The sequence below is a fragment of the Taudactylus pleione genome, unplaced genomic scaffold (genome assembly GCF_031769625.1).
Source record: "Taudactylus pleione unplaced genomic scaffold, aTauple2 ptg000262l, whole genome shotgun sequence".
Classification (NCBI taxonomy): Eukaryota; Metazoa; Chordata; class Amphibia; order Anura; family Myobatrachidae; genus Taudactylus; species Taudactylus pleione.
The window spans coordinates 2,388,417-2,405,229 of record NW_028284664.1 but is presented as its reverse complement, the minus strand read 5'-3'; the positions used below and the strand labels follow the sequence as shown (position 1 = coordinate 2,405,229).

At 43.0% G+C, this 16,813-nt stretch overlaps 1 protein-coding gene across 1 annotated transcript in view; it reads left to right on the top strand.

Moving 5' to 3' along the window:
* The first annotated feature begins 2,482 nt into the window (after positions 1-2,482).
* The window catches only part of GABRR3 (gamma-aminobutyric acid type A receptor subunit rho3), a 68,583-nt gene continuing 54,252 nt past the window's right edge, over positions 2,483-16,813 (top strand). The window contains exons 1-2 of the mRNA XM_088481074.1: positions 2,483-2,775; positions 14,613-14,713. Of these exons, the coding sequence (XP_088337200.1) occupies positions 2,615-2,775; positions 14,613-14,713 (262 nt within the window). The 5' untranslated portion in view covers positions 2,483-2,614. The remainder of the gene's footprint in view (positions 2,776-14,612; positions 14,714-16,813) is intronic.

The window sequence follows — 16,813 nt, the reverse complement described above, 5'->3', positions numbered from 1 at the left end:
TAACCCTCCCCCTCCCCCTAGTACTTAAACCTAATCATAATTCTCAGTATCGGGATTCCAGAGCCGGTATTGTGAGTTCTGACCGCCAGGGTCCTGACTACATCCCGATGTAATCATCCCGACCAATTAATGATGCGGGCAATATCAGTGGGAAGATATGTGAAATAAGTTAATAACAACCCATTTTTAGCACCATAGATATGATAAGATTAGTAACATTACTTTATTGTCCAGTATGTTGTAACCAAGTAAGTCTACGATCTCTATGCAGCTTGGCCCCCTGTATAGTTTGATGTGAAGGGTGTTGCTTAAGCTGCCATTGTACCAGATTAATGGAGCTACATATAACTGCACAACTCCATCTAGGAATAGCTAAAGAGGAAATAAAACTCCTGCAGTGTAGCAAGGGCAGAAGGTCATAGGATCCGGGGAACATTCTGCTTCCAAGAGTGATTTTCAGAGTACTAATACACTCTTTATCATGGATCTCTGGAGCACTGGAGGAGAGGACCACAGGGGCTCCTGCGTGCACATGTCTAGCTGCAGGCTCAGTGCTTATATCCACATCATTAATCTACACTTCTGAGTAAATATTATTTGATCTTATATCCACTTCGAATTAAATTATAAAAATCATTGCACTATGAAACCCCTGTGGGGTTTTCTCTCTTTCAAGAGCACTGAAGCAATTGCTGCCTGAACAGCATGAGGAGGAGAAGAAGGCGACAGCACTGAGAATCCTGCTATGGGCCTTTAGTCTCTCAGGCAGCGCTGAGTGGGCCTGCTATTTGGTTAGGCTTTTCCCGTTGTATCATTGTTAGCTAAGGGGCTTCTCAGCAAATTTTCCACTAAATGAGTCCTAATATGTCTGAGAGTTATCAAAAGCCAGTGGAGATACTACAGGCAGCAAAGGTCAGGAGGGAATCAATCTGACCTCATTAGTAAGTTAAATGCGTAATCAATAATGGAGCAATGACCTATGGGTAGAAAGACAGAATCTCTGCTGAGTACATTTCCATAGCTAAATGTCAGACTCTGACCCAAAGCATATAGCTGCTCGGGGAACAGGGAAAGACTCACAGCGAGGTGATGTTCTGTTTCATGGGTCATAGAAAGTATGAATCTCATTGTATTTCATCGCCCTCTGCAAAATACTGGTGGGAAAAAGTAAAAATTAACAAACTCTTTACTGCATTGTATTTGTAGTAGTTTTCATTGATATATATAACTTCTTCCAGATAATGGGGCTGATTCATGCAATGCTGAATGCAAATTCCCGTTTATCGTGAATCTGCGCGTGCGCAGGACCCATTCTGCAAGTGTGCAGAACGCGTGTCCAGCATAATTGCGCGCAGCCCCTACTGTGTCTCTACCTGATTGATAGGCAGATACATTTAAGGGGTGGTGCAGGGGTGGGGTCGGACAGCGTTCCCGAACTGGGAGTGGCAAGGCCAGGGACTGCATCAGCGAACGCAGTTTCCTGGCCTCGCAAGCCGGCCAGCCTGAGTAAGCTTAGGCTTACTCAGCTGGCCATCAGCCCAGCACCGTCCACCATCGCGACTATCGACCACCGATGGTTGCGATGGTGATCCCAGCCTGCGACCTCGTCCCACCCCTGGGATCGCAATTGCAGCAGGGCGTGTGATACATCTCTTGCTGCATTTGCATATTTACAAGGACGGAATTGCAAAGCTGCTACCGTAGAAGCTCATTGGTTGTTGATTAGTACTCATTTTGATAGCACTGTCCTGGATCCTAAATAGATCCTACAGGCTCCAAAATGTATTAACTGAAACAGACTTAATCCAAGTCCCAGAAGTAAAAATGTGCAGAAACCCTAAAATATTGCAGTACATTCATTGGATAAAACTGTGAAATCAAGTTGTACTGGGTTTAGACAACAGCGTCTCAAGAGGCGATGGGATTTGTCACTTCAAGCCAACCCACTAAGCAGCCAGTTAATTGGGCAACTTTTCAAAGCCAATCAAGACGTATCGATTACCGGCTTTACGAGCAGTTGTTTGCTTAATACATTTCTATGCACAGCAGCAGATAATCTAATGTAACAGCACACATTGGAGCAGGCCCGCACCGTTCCCTATCTATTTTCAGCAAAGCAACTCATTTGAAAAATTAGTCTCAAGATGGATAGCAGAGATTAAATCCCATGACCTCTACAAAATAAGACCAGCTTTTCTAGTGCATTGAAGTCTTTTTTTTTTTTTTTTTAATGGTATGTGTAGGATTAAGGAGATTAAATACTGACATCACTATTTTTGATGCCGGAGTGTGTTTTAGAATGTATTGTGTGGGTGGTAAGCTCTGTGTTATGTAGGTCCGCAGTAGGAAGAAACTGGGCCGGATGATGCCCCAGTAACCTGACAATCAGTTTCCTTGTCTTGGTTACCTCACTGCAATTAGGTATTGCTGGTAAGGAGACCAAAGGATGTGTCCCTGTAAATGTGTCAGGGGAAAACGCCTGGATAGTTTTGTGTCATATTAAGCTGGACAGAACAGGATAAGCATCCATGGGAATGCTTCACGTTCGGATGGGATGGAGATGAAAGTTATGTGAGAAATTGGGAGGCTAGAAGACAGCTGTGCTTCGGAAGAGATGGTCCTCATTATTAAATTGCTTCTACTGTCAAGTCTCTGGCCAGGGGCCGTCCTCAATGGGTTCCATCCGCAAAGACAGAATGAACATCACCATCAGCATCACCCCAAGGAAGAGGACATTCACTCAGTGCCCATGAGAGACAGCCGGAAGAACACCAGGTGAGAGGGAGTTTTTCTAATTAATTTTTGGGGATCCTCAGTGGTTCTCCATTCCAGTCCTCAAGTACCCCGATTGGTTATTTACCCTGGATTTCTTTAATTGTGCACAGGTGAGTTAAACAGTTTTGCCCGGTCATTAATTATCCCTCCTGCTTCCTAAGATAGAATTCCTGAAAACATGTCCGGTTGAGGGTACTGGAGGGCTGCAGTTGAGAACCAATGCTCTAATGCAGTCCTCAAATCCAGTCCTCGGGAAACACTAACAGTGCATATTTCCCTATCTGCTTGGTGGAGCACAGGAGCATTACTGGCTAATACATTTTAAAAGATCAACAAGTAGTTCTAATTGTTTTACTATGAGATTCGTTGAGGAGACCTTGAAAATATGCACTGTAGGTGTGTCCCGAGGACTGGATTTCAGAAGCACTACTCTAATGCGCAGGTTCTCAAACTCTGTCCTCAGGACCTCAAACAGTGCATGTTTTCCATTTCTGCTCAAAGAATCACAAGTGAAATAATTAGCTCCATATGTGGATTTTTTTAAATGTATCAGTGAGTAATGAAAACACCTGTGCACCTGCTCGGAGACCTGGAAAATGTGACCTGTGTGGGGTCCTGAGGACCGAGTTGGAGAAGCACTGCTCTAATGTAATAGAAATTACATATGAGTATGATGCATTAATATTGGATCTCCCATGTTATCAATGTTAGCTTAAAGAGCCACCAAACCCTATAATTTGCCTTTTTATAAAAGAGCTACTAATAACATTCACAGCTTGATATGTAAAAGTTTGATAGCTCATTGGGACTAAACATATTTGCGATGTTTTGAGAGCAGGGGGAGATTTTCTTCCTATGCGCAGGAGATATAAGGGTTTAGTGTCCCTTTATCTAGATTAGATTTGGTACTAGGTAAAACAGATTTGTAGGAAAAACAGAGATTGATCTTTATGTGATTTTATTTGATCTGCAAAAGGATGTGACCCAATGCACAGAACCGATGAGGATTGTACAAACCTTATAAGCAACAGCTATCATACTGTATTCCAGTGATTCTCAAACTTGGTCCTCAGGACCCCACACAGTTCATGTTTTGCAGGTCACCCAGCAGGTGAACAGGTGTACTCATTACTCACTGACACATTTTAAAAGATCCACAGTTGAAGTTAATTATTTAAATTGTGATTCTGTCCGGAGACCTGGAAAACATGCACTGTTTGGGGTCCTGAGGACCAAGGGCCTGATTCAGAGCCGGACGCTATTCGCGCTCGCTCGTTGAGAAAAAGTGGCTGGCTATTTAAATTGAGCGCTCGCTCTTTGCGGTCTATTTACGCCTCTATGTCTGAGCGAGCGTCCGAAACATGCGCTCGCTATTTTGTAAAGACGCTCCTTGGCCGCTCGCATCATACGTCATCTCCGCTATTTATTTGATTAATCGAGTACATCGAAATGCGTATGAACTGCTCGCTATTCTTGTGGTAGCATTTTCCTACCGCAATCATGCGAGCAGTTTAGGCTAAAAGACAACCAAGTGACGTGGTCGATGACGTTGCTTTGTTAATTATGCACACCCTTAAAATGCCCATTTTGACCGTTTGGCACGTCTGCGTTCGGATCTCCACTCCTTGTTTTCAAGCACCTTCCCCTGTTACCACCCACAAACGCCTCATTCTGTCACTCAAATTAGCAGGCACTCGCTATTTTGCGAGCACACGATTTCCGACCGCACTGACTGGTTGGCGCATGCGCATTACGACTCATATGCATGCGCAGATGTGCGAACATCGCTCGGAGCGAACGAGCGGCCGCTTACGAGCGGCTCTGAATCAGGCCCCAAGTTTGAGAACCTGTGCTCTATTCTCGTTATAAATCTTAGAAAACAAATACTTATCTGTGGTGGAAACAGGCTGATCTCCTGCTCAGCTCAGTGCTGGAATCTGATGCTGGACAGTGACATCATAGCCAGTGCCACTCTGTTTTCACTTAAACACACAAACAAATGCATGAGATATTCCTGAGCAACAAAGAAAGTACCTATCAGCGTCACACATTCGCAAACAGCCAATCACAAGAGGTTCGCTAGTGCTGACAACCATTATTATCAGTTTGCACCTGCCCCTGATCACCCACAAATAACATTGTATATTTACGCTACACAACCTGGCATTGTATTCACTGTGCATAATGCTTCTTATGACCATAATACATGGCTTGGCAACACCTCTTATACCATGCCACCACACACCATTCCTGGAGGGCAGTGCCAAAGCCAAGCAGTATGCATGAACCGTGACTATCCAGCAGGGCCGCCAAGATATTTTGCAGGACCTATTGCCTATCACAGAGGCCTGTCCATGCCCAGTCGGTGGAACAGATGGCATGGCTACTCAGGACTCACCCCATCTCCACTACCCCGTTATCTCAGAGGACAGAATGCTGCATCTAGATTGCTTTCAGGATAAAAACTGTATGTGTGGTAGTAGCATATAGGTGATTAGGCCTGCCACCCTCTATGGCACTATGGCACAGTGACATTCAGCACAGAGGGGATGGCAGCATATTGTAGATAATTCATTCTTATTCACTGCCAGACTGGCTGATTATTCTGACAAATGGCCATGTGCCTTCCAGTTATTATTACCACTACAAATACAGGTGGTTTAGCCAGGTAAAATCAGTTAAACAAATATGAATGCAGACATTATGAACCAGGGATCTGTCATTGCAATCAATTCAGCTGGTCTTGTAATGTCTGCTGCAGTTTATGGCGATCTCTTTGCTACCAACTATGGGCCTGATTCTGATCCACACGCAGTGCCGATATTTACGCAGTTTGTTAGCTATTACGCATGGGTGAAAGCTGCACGGCGCACGTGCAACGATTGTTTTGCGATCACGCCCACACAGAGGATACTATCGCAAAGTGAGTGACAGGTAGTCAGCGTTTGGGGGAGGTAAGAGGGAGCGGTTAGAAAAATGTAGACGGGTCCGACTGTTTATACACTGTTTTCAGAGCATGCATAAATTAGCCACTACGTACTTGCTTGCAGCAGGAGAACCCTCTGCGTGTCTGGAGACTCGCTGTGTCTGTGACACCTTAGACTTACTCAGATGGCGGATGGCCCGGGTTTATGCGTGAGAGGCGGATGTGAAATGCTGTAAGTGGGCGTTTCTAAGCGCTGGACGGTGGGTGAGTGATTAGCATATTTTCTCAATTGCGATTCATGAGAGGTTGTAGCTGCGATGGCATTTGCCTGTGGATCTGAATTAGGCCCTATGGACTACACACGGCCTGTGTGCTAAAAGCCTGCCTCAGCAGCAACAGCTGGAAGACCCTGGCCTACTCCTGCTGTGGTAGTATGGCTTTTATATAGAAAACATGGGGTCCATTTTATTTATTTATTTATTTATTTATTAGCATTTACTTACGTAGCGGCAGCATATTTAATTGCACCATACGATTGGGAACACAACACTAACTAAACAAGACTGGGTAATAACAGACAGAGGTAAGAGGGCCTTGCCCACAAGCTTACACTCTATAGACAACACACAGCCTGTGGAAACAAAGGAATGGTTCCGGACCACAGCAGATGTCGGTGCCCCTGACAATTCTGAGAGTGCTCCAGAACCCAATTAAACAATATTTGGTATTAATATACTAATTCATATTTCACCGATTAATTAAATTTTCCGTTTTGAGTAGCGTAATCCTGTATATTTCAGTACATTTATCTGTATTTTTTCTGCTGGAATTAAAACAAGAATCAGCCATCAGGCACATACAGGAGGAGCATCCCAGACAGATGGTGCCGGCAAGAGCAGGGGACTTGTCAGAAAAGAATCTGCAGTGAAAATGTTATTAACCTACAATTTCCCTGGTCTCAGGGAGCAGCTGCCCCTCCTCTCCAAAGCTATTTGTCCGTGTTCCCTTCCAAAGAAGATTTTAAAGCATTAACAAAAACTACATGAGAGAGATTACTCTCCTGGTCCATTTACTCAATAAACAAGGGACTATGGGCCTGATTCAGAGCCGCTCGTAAGCGGCTGCTCGTTCGCTCCGAGCGAAGTTTGCCCAACTGCGCATGCGTACGGATGGTTATACGCATGGGCGATCCAGTCAGTGCGGTCGAAATTCATGTGCTCGCAAAATAGCGAATGACTGATAATTAGAGTGACAGAATGAGGCGTATGTGGGTGGTAACAGGGGAAGGTGCTTGAAAACGGGGAGTGGAGATCCGAACGCAGGCGTGCTTAAAGGTCAAAACGGGCGTTTTATGGGTGTGCATAATTAAAACAGCAGCGTCATTGACCACGTCACTGGGTTATTTTATAGCCAGAACTGCTCGCAAGATTGTGGTAGCAAAAACCAACCACAAGAATAGCGAGCAGTTCATACGCAGGTCGATGTGCTCGATTAATCTAATAAATAGCGGACATGACGTAGGATGCGAGCGGCCAGGGGGCGTAGTTTCCCAAAAAACGACCGCAAGTTTTGTTCGCTCGTTCAGACCTAGAGGCGTGAACAGACCGCAAAGAGCGAACGGTTCATTTGAATAGCCACCCCTATTTTCTGGACGAGGGAGCGCTAATTGCATCCGGCTCTGAATCAGGCCCTATATTCACCAATAAAAATACATCCATACCTACAGTGTACTCAGGTTCTCCATGATAAAAATAAAGAGACCTTGTACATGCTAATCTAGTTTAAAAAAATTAAATATGTTTCACTTTTCCAACTAAAAGACACAAATACAGAATGCAGCAGTTTTTTTTTGTAATATGCTATATTGTGCAATCAAAAAGCAATTATATATGGAAAATCACAATGTAATACAAAAGATCTTATGGTTTTAGTTATTTTTTTTTAGTTTTTTCTTTCGGTTCACAATGTACATATTGCAAGGAACAAACCTATAACAAACCGATAACAAAGGGAAAATAGAGGAAACTTGACAAAGTAATACATTATAAGACACGCTGCAAATAAACAACATGAAAATATGTTTCAAATCATTGCTATCTGAGCTCTGCCTGAGAGAGAGATCAGGAAACACAGGAACCATGGTGGGGAGAGGATGGGGTTGGGGGTGTACAGGGAGAAGGAACATGGGGAAACCATGAGTTACAATTAGAAAACATACAAAACCCAGTGGACAGACAGGAAATGTGTATTAATAAATACTATTTTGTAGACTATCAAAATATATGCTTAAATAGTAGATGGTAGACTTTCAAAATGAAATCCCCCCATTTTTTATGACACTTTTTGACTCCCACCTTAATGTCAAACGTGGCCATTCACCTCTCAAAATATACCATATCCAAAATATTTGATTATACCAGTTCCAAACTAGGGGCTTACTGGGAAATCCAGTACTTTAAAATGGGTTGGGTATGGGATGCTTGCGCCTGGGATCCCGGTGAGATCCAGGTCAGAATTCCAATGCCGACATTCCAACAGGATTAGGATACAACACTTGTTGGTAAGTATCCTAACCCTACCCCTCTCCCTACCCCGAACCCTCCCACTCCACTGCCTAATCCTAACCCTCCCCCCTAGTGCCTAATCCTAACCTCCCTCCTCGTGCCTAAACCTAACCTCCCCCATCGTGCCTAAACCTAATCCTCCCCCTCTAGTGCCTAACCCTCCCCCTAGTGCCTAATCCTCCCCCTCTAGTGCCTAACCCTCCCCCTAACCCCAGTCCCACTACTTACCGTCGGGAAGCCGGTGATCAAGATTATGACTACATCCCCTTGAAAATGGTTTGTTCAGCCACAGTAACAACTACTGTTAGGAAGTGTAAAAGGTGTGACATAGAGAAGTCCTTGTTCCATGCAGAACAATCAGCAAACAGCAAGGCCTCAACTCTTTGAAAGGTTAAAACCAAAACAAACACCAAGATAGGCCAAAAGTTTTCCCCAGAACCTAATTATTTTTCTGCACAACGAAAGATTATGGGTAAGGGTGGCACCGAGCTGGCAGCACTTGGGCAAAATGTTTCCTGTGTGCAAGAAATATATACATATATGTTTCGCTGTAGCTTTTTCAGAGACAAAGTAATAGTTTACCTCTGATAATGTGCCCATATTTAATAATATATGCTGTTTATATGCATCTAGTGCAATACAATAGGGGACATAAAGAACCATGAGATACGGACTGCGGCACTGATACAGTTATTAGGCAGAAACAGTGTGACACAGTATTAATGAATAGAGTGACCATGGTTACTGGCACCAATATAATGATACTTTGTATATGAAAGTTAAAAATTAGTTAGCGCTATCTAATGGTGCATACACACGGTCAGATTTTTCCTTCAGATCTGAACGATAACGATTTAAAAATCGTTCAGTCGTTTATATCTGAAGGAAAATCTGACATATCTGACATGCCTGAACGATGAACGATGCGCGTTCCCGTTTGTCAGATAACGATATCTGACATCTGATGTGTTTGCAGTCAGACTTGGACGATTCCATTCATTTTAATGCAGTCAAAAATCGTTCAATCGTTCAAATCGTTCAAAACTTTGGTAAAATCGTTCAAATCGTTCCTCTGACAAATCTGACCGTGTGTATGCTCCATAAAATATCTATGTGATAATATTAAAATCTACATATGAATTAACCAAGGGAGAGACTGCATTTGTGGGAGCAACATATAAAAGCTCCTGATTGAAATCCATATGTAATTAAGGGACCTATGTATCAAAGCTGGGAGAGAGATAAAATTGTGAGAGATAAAGTACTAACCAATCAGCTTCCAATTTACATTTTGCAGGCTGTGTTTTAAAAATGATAGTTAGGAGCTGATTGGTTGGCGATTTATTTGTTACAACTTTATCTCTCTCCCAGCTTTGATACATAGGCCCCAAAATGTATTATGCTGACTACACACATAAACGGCTATACGCTGCATGAATAGGTGAATAGATCTGAACTATCTACTATCCCGGCACATATGGGCAAGGGATTTGGATGAATGCTATGTGTTGTGGATGTCAAACACAGTGGCAAACGCAGGATTTCTAGAGGGGGGGAGGTTCCAAATGCTTGATTTTAGAGTGAGTGTGGCCAGTCCATGAAGAGGGCATAATTACCATTTATTCAGCTTTAATATGCGTCATACAAAGTGTATTGTGTGTCATAATTCCAGCATATACAGGACCAGCGATCACAGTAAGTCATTAGATGCGGCAGTAGGGCCATCCTGTCTGAGCTGAATGTTTTTCTTTAGATGTGGGCACCATTCCAGAGCATTGGAGCAAGTCCGGGAGTCTGGGGGAGCAGCAGAAGAACCTAGCACTGCCCTGGACATAAATGTACATATTGGTCTCCTTATGTACTGGATAGTGTATTATTATACAGTATTAATAATTAACCCTATTGATGGTCTATAGCAGGGCACCCCTAACAGTGCATGTTTTCCACATGTCCTAGTTGGTGCACAGGTATATTTATTACTAGCTGACACATTTTAAAAGATCCACAGGTGGTGCTAATCATTTAATTTGTGCTACTGAGAAGAACATGCAGCGCTAGTAACATTCTATTATATTACTATTTCTATTGTGGTCATGGTGTGTGCTGGGGAGGGGGGGTTTCCAGGCAGACGGAAACCCCCCTGCGTTTGCCTATGAAACATACAGACAGCTTACATAATACATTGTAAATGTTTAAATCTCCAATGAGAATTGCAAATACTTTTTTGTATATGGGGTGAATGATCTGAACCATTAAGAATTGCTAGAATGACAGATGTGTTTCAGATCCTTAATTTCAGTCTACATCAGGCATGTCAAACGCAAAATACCAACCGGGCCAAATTTTTAAGGTCTACGAGTGAGTGGACCGCAACAAAAAAAAAGTCTTATATGCAATTTTGAAAACTTTATTATAAAAAATCAATGCAATGCCTCCTATAGTAGTGCCCCTTATGCAATTCTACCCTGTATTACAGCCCCTTTTACAATTCCCCCTGAATTTGTGCCCCTTATGCAGTGCCCCAGTAATGCCCATTATGTTGTGCCCTCAGTAATGTCCTTAGCAGTGCCCCTTAAGCAGAGCCCCCAGTAATGCCCCTTATGTTGTTGTGCCCCCAGTAATGCCCCTTATGCAGAGCCCTCAGTAATGCCCTTTTATGCAGAGCCCCCAGTAATGCCTCTTATGCAGAGCCCCCAGTAATGCCCCTTATGCAGAGCCCCCAGTAATGCCCTTTTATGCAGTGCCCCCAGTAATGCCTCTTATGCAGAGCCCCCAGTAATGCCCCTTAAGTTGTGCCCCCATTAATGCCCCTTATGCAGAGCCTCCAGTAATGCCCCTTATGCAGAGCCCCCAGTAATACCCTTTTATGCAGTGCCCCCAGTAATGCCTCTTATGCAGAGCCCCCAGTAATGCCCCTTAAGTTGTGCCCCCATTAATGCCCCTTATGCAGAGCCCCCAGTAATGCCCCTTTATGCACAGCCCCAGTAATGCCCCTTATTTTATGCCCCCAGTAATGCCCCTTATGCTGTGCCTCCTCCCAGTATAGAACAGACCCCCACTTACCTCTATCTTGCATACCTCTCTTCACGCTGGCCGCTGGGCACTGCTCCCGTGTAGATGCCTGCTGCTCACTGGATCTAACTACATCCAGCAGGGCAGGCCGCTCACATAGCGGGTGACGCGGATGACGTCATGATGTCACCCGCGCACTGCATCTCTGGGAACGCTGGCCTCTAAAGCGATCAGAGGCTTCTCTGATCGCTTCAGAGACCAGCGTTCCAACACAAATATTATGTGGCCCAGTCACTCCTGCCGCGATCGGAGATGAGCTCCTATCGCGGCAGGGGTGACTGGGCCGTATAATATATGTATTTGGGCCCACATGGTTGGGCCACATAAATAGCTTCTTTGGGCCGCATGCGGCTTGTGGGCCACGAGTCTGACATCCCTGGTCTACATGGTGTAATTCAGTAGGATACATTTGTATCAATTGGATTGCCACACTTTGGGAAAGTATACACTGTAAAAGCTGATTTTTCTTTTAACATTTGGGTACACATATTGATGTTATATAATCCTTGAATAATTAAAGTGGATTTGTGTGCTTCAAAAATAAGGTTTTCTGCTGAAAGTCCTCTTGGATAAAATATAAGATGTTCTTTCTTTTTGTATCTATGCAGCATATATGTGCATTCCATTATAAGGACTACTTTTCTATGGTTTTGGAACTATATAACAACTGGGCAAAGGGCTTGTGCTTGGTTCACAATCAGCAATCAAATAAGTATAAGTTATCAAGGTGGCTCTAAACTGTAAATGCTGCACTGATTATTATAGTGTTGCAAAATGTCCCTCTTGTAGGTAGATGCTTGCCTTATGGTGCGTACACACAGTACGATTAAAATGGACAACACGAACAATAACTTTATCATTCATATCGTTATCGTTCATATCGTGCATTTTTCGGTGCCCAACGACCTGCAATGCACGGGCACATATGGACGATAATTATATTGTTCATCACCCATGCATGCAGGTCAACCTGGTCGATATCGATCAGGTTACTATAGGGACCCGCGATTGTTGATCGCGGGTCGTTGGCCATCGTTGATGGGTTCGTGGTGTGCTGGATGATTGATATCGATGCCACATTCTTCTCTGTGGCATTGGCTGGTGTCCGCAGGGTTCTAAAGCCTGGCAGCAGCCACAGCTGCTGAAAATCATATATACAAGAAACAGCAAAAGGTATTCCCCACCACTCGGGATGAAATAAGCAATAGATTTGAAAAACGACATGGTGGTAGATAATTCTGAGATCTAAGTTGCATATATTTGCAAACAATATGACTAAGCCTCCAGGCTACTTCACGGCGTCTCTGCTTACTGGAGGTCCCTAATACTTAGTCAAAGTCTGGGACACAGAACCCCAAAAAGGTTATGAAGGCCAGCCTCCACAGGGCAGTGGCATCATGAGGAAGGGTGTGGTACCCACCCCACCACCTGCAGTGACAGGAGCAGGGTGCTACAGTGTGACATTCTCCTGCAGCACCTGGCTCCTGTCATAGAAGAGGAGCCATCAGTGCAGACAGCCCAGTCTCCGGGGGCAGCCCAGCATCTCCTCGGAGTGAAGTTATGGGGATCCCCCACAAGGCCACACCCTCTTTATTTAGGCCACATCCCCTTTTTGGCCAGGCGTGCCTCCAACGCTCGCACGGGGGGGTTACCCAGAGGCGCACCAGGTGTCACCAGACCCGGTGACGCCTCTGCTCCAGGGCAACACACCAGTGAGAGGTTAAGGTGTTAGCGAGTGCTAATAAGAATAAAGGAAAACTATGTGTTAAAAGGTGATACACAGGTGAAAGGTGTAATTAAAATGCTAAACAGAATAGTATTAGTAGAAAAATTATTTGAAAGTGTTAAAAAAGTGCTAAATAAAGTGTTATAGTGTGTCACCCCAAAACAGCCCAGCCGCACCACACCCCAAACTCATCCCTAAAACTAATAACAGTATCCAATATAAGGCCACATGATAATGGCACATACACAAATACAGCATATCTGAATTGAGAGCCAGCTCACCTTGGAGTCACCCCAGGTCCTCCTAATGTCACTACAGACGCCAGCATGCCCTCCAAACTTTGACTAAGGTTAGGGACCTCCAGTAAACAGAGACACCATGAAGTAACCTGGAGGCTTAGCCATATTGTTTGCAAATATATGCAAATTAGATCTCTGAATTATCTACCACCATGTAGTTTTTCAAGTCTTATTGCTAATATCATTCCGAGTGCTGGGGAATACCTTTTGCTGTTTCTTGTATAGAATAACCCCTCCCTTTCATGCACTTGAGTGATATTACTCAACTGATTGAGCAGCTACCAACATGTACTGCAGATATCACATATATACACACACGCACATATAAACACACACACATATCCACACACACGCACAGCAGTGGGAGCACTCCGGTCCGCCTCCTACTGCGCATGCATGTTGGAGACAGGACAGACCTTGCCAGATTATATAGCAAAGACAGCGGCAGTATGATCTTAGGATGGTGCTAGCAGAGGCATTGGACGGAGATTAATGATTTCTTGCATTGCACATGATATTACAATAATTTGCTTTTACATTTTTTTTCCCTGTATTTTTTGGTGGAGTCTGCTACTGGAAACCCAAGTTCCAGTGCTGTGTGTATGTATGATCTGGCAGAGCCAGGAACAGGACTGCCCAGCAACGATAGAAGAAAATCTTTCCTATCACTAGAAGTGATACATAGACCCCTTATAGGTCTATACAGATACATTCCTATACTTGTAATTTCACAGATCTTAAAAGTAGAGATGTGCAATTCAGTTTTCCTGAAATACAAATACACCTGAACTTAGGGGTTCCGAGTCTAATCGAGTCCTATTTCAGAATCACTTTTGGGTTCCGAGTTGAACCGAGTCCTGGTTCGGTTCTGCAGTCAGTTCGGAACTTGGATTTAAAAACCAAACTCGGGTTTTGGATTGCATGTAAACAGGTTCAAAATAGCAGTTTAATAGATTTTTTTAATCGATTTTTATAGATTTTTTTTTATCGATTTGCATGGATGTTTAAGAACTCCTAAACCAAATCCGAACCAAAACATTTGGGCTGGTTTTGCCAAACCCAAACCACGATGATGAATTAGAACCAAAAAAACGGGATCCAGGCAAATCTCTACTTAAAAGGCAAATTCTGGGTTGTAAGGAGGCCATTATCTCATATGTTTGAAAATGTGTGAATACATTAAATCTCGTTAAAGCATTTTATGAACAACTACAAGAATCACTAACAAGACAGTTCATCTAATTCTACAGTAAAATGAAGAGAATTGACAGCACTAAAGTTCGCCAGGTGAAATCGGAACAGCTTTTACGCATAGATGACCATGACTTTGCCATGAGACCTGGGTTTGGAGGTGAGTCAAGTCTTCAAGCACTAGGAGGTTTTAGTGTATATGTTATATAACTGTGACTTATTGCGGACAAGTTATGTCATATTAAAAAATATTCTTTTAAACATAAAATGTGTAAAAAAAATAGATTATATTAGTAAATTCAAACCTTTATGTCCCTAAACCCGGGTTTTAGTCACTCTTACCCTCTCCGGAGGTGCTTTACTAAGGCGGGACATTCTATCCCAGAGCGCTGCAAAACCATTCCCTGAGGTTCCTGGGCACAGCCATGTTGTCTTCTGATCAGGTGAGCACTAACATCCAATCTCTACCTACTGCTGCGCTCACATGGCTGTCTCTTCCTATCCATGGGTCTTGACACCGATCTAAAAACCCTTAACGTGACACTTTAGCCCTTATACCGTGTATCGAGCTTCCGTAGTGTTGAGTCTAAAAGGAGTTCTGGATCTCAAAATTACAAGTGTTACTGTAAAATAATTAAAATAAGAATGTCATGGAATATTACATTGAACAAGAATCTAACTAACAAACTATCATAATATTTAATTTTGCCATCTCCAGTTTGACTTGGAAGTTGGAACCTATATTTGATTTCATCAGAGTAATTAAGGGATATATTTATTAAAGGGCTTCTACCTATTTAACAGTCTCCCCAGATGTCCATGTTGACAGCCTTCATGAAATACTTCTGGCGATAGTTTCCCATTCCTATTTTAGAAGGACATGCACTGGTGCAATTCTTGTACCGAGATGACGATAGCAGTGGGTCATTAGATAAAAAAAATCTTTATTATTTAAATGAAAAAAATATATTTTTTTCATTATAAGTAAATTATTATTATTTTTGTTATTATCATGAAGCTCAAGTCCACTGTACATGTGTTACTCGTGTCATGCATGTAAATATGCCTTCACTCTGGCCTGGCGAAGTGATAAATTCAGCCCCATTGTGTAACGTTCCAATGAAAGGCTATTTTGTATTTAGATACTGAATACAGTACTGTGTTCTTGCAATGTTCTGGCTTTGTGACCGCAGGAGAAATCAACGATTTCTCAGTGCTTTCCCTCTTGGTAAATAGTGAGTAGCTGTGATAACCCATTTTTCAAAAAATAAAAACCCGCCTGAAAAAGGAATTATCACTGCTTGATAAAGATCCCTTATTCAAACTTAGGGGCATATGTGTCAAAGCTTGATGTGAGATAAAATTGTGAGATATATATCACCAACCAATCAGCTTCTAACTTACATTTTGCAGGCTGTGTTTAAGAAATGATAGTTTGGAGCTGATTGGTTGGTGATATATATTTCACAATTTTATCTCACATCAAGCTTTGATACATATGCCCCTGAATGTAAAAGCGGAGTTGCTTTACTCAGCAGTGATAACCCCCTTTTCTGGTTTATAACTGTTTTTTTCATACCAAATGGGTTACTACTGAGAAATTATAGGTTTCTCATGCAGTCCCCTCATTTTCAGAGGTTACCATGTCCCCGTAGGAAGTTCCTGGGATCATAGTATGTGGTCAATGTCAATTTACGAAGATGCCATAAGCTAGTCTTTTCTCAGTTTTTAAAGAAAATATAACCCCATCTTTAGATGACATTAAGTCTGCGTACCTTCAGTGCCTGCTTGATGTCCACATGTGAAGTATTGCGCACTAGGGAAAGTTTTCACTGGGCATGAGCGGTCTTATCAGTTTACACATGACCAGTATGGAGATACATAAAATAGTTACTGTGCATGCATGGGAGCTTGGTATATATTTTAAGTGGTGACTGCACCAAAGCCTACTGCTGGAGCATTACGCCTATGACGGGGCCTCTCACGAAGGGATTTAATTATGGTGGATTATCACAGTAAGGGAAGCCTTTGGTGAATTGCAGTGGTAACTCCTTGTGCATTGCTGCAGTACAAAATATTACCATGCTGTAACGTATTCTATGTAAGTACATTATAAGCCTAAGGGGTATATATACTAACCTGCGGACTGCAGGCATTAGCGAGTCCTGTGCAAGACTGCCCAATGTTTTAAAGTAGCATTCATTTAAAAGGCAAAATCAACCTAGTCTTGCATGGGACTCGCCAATGCCTGCAGTCCGCA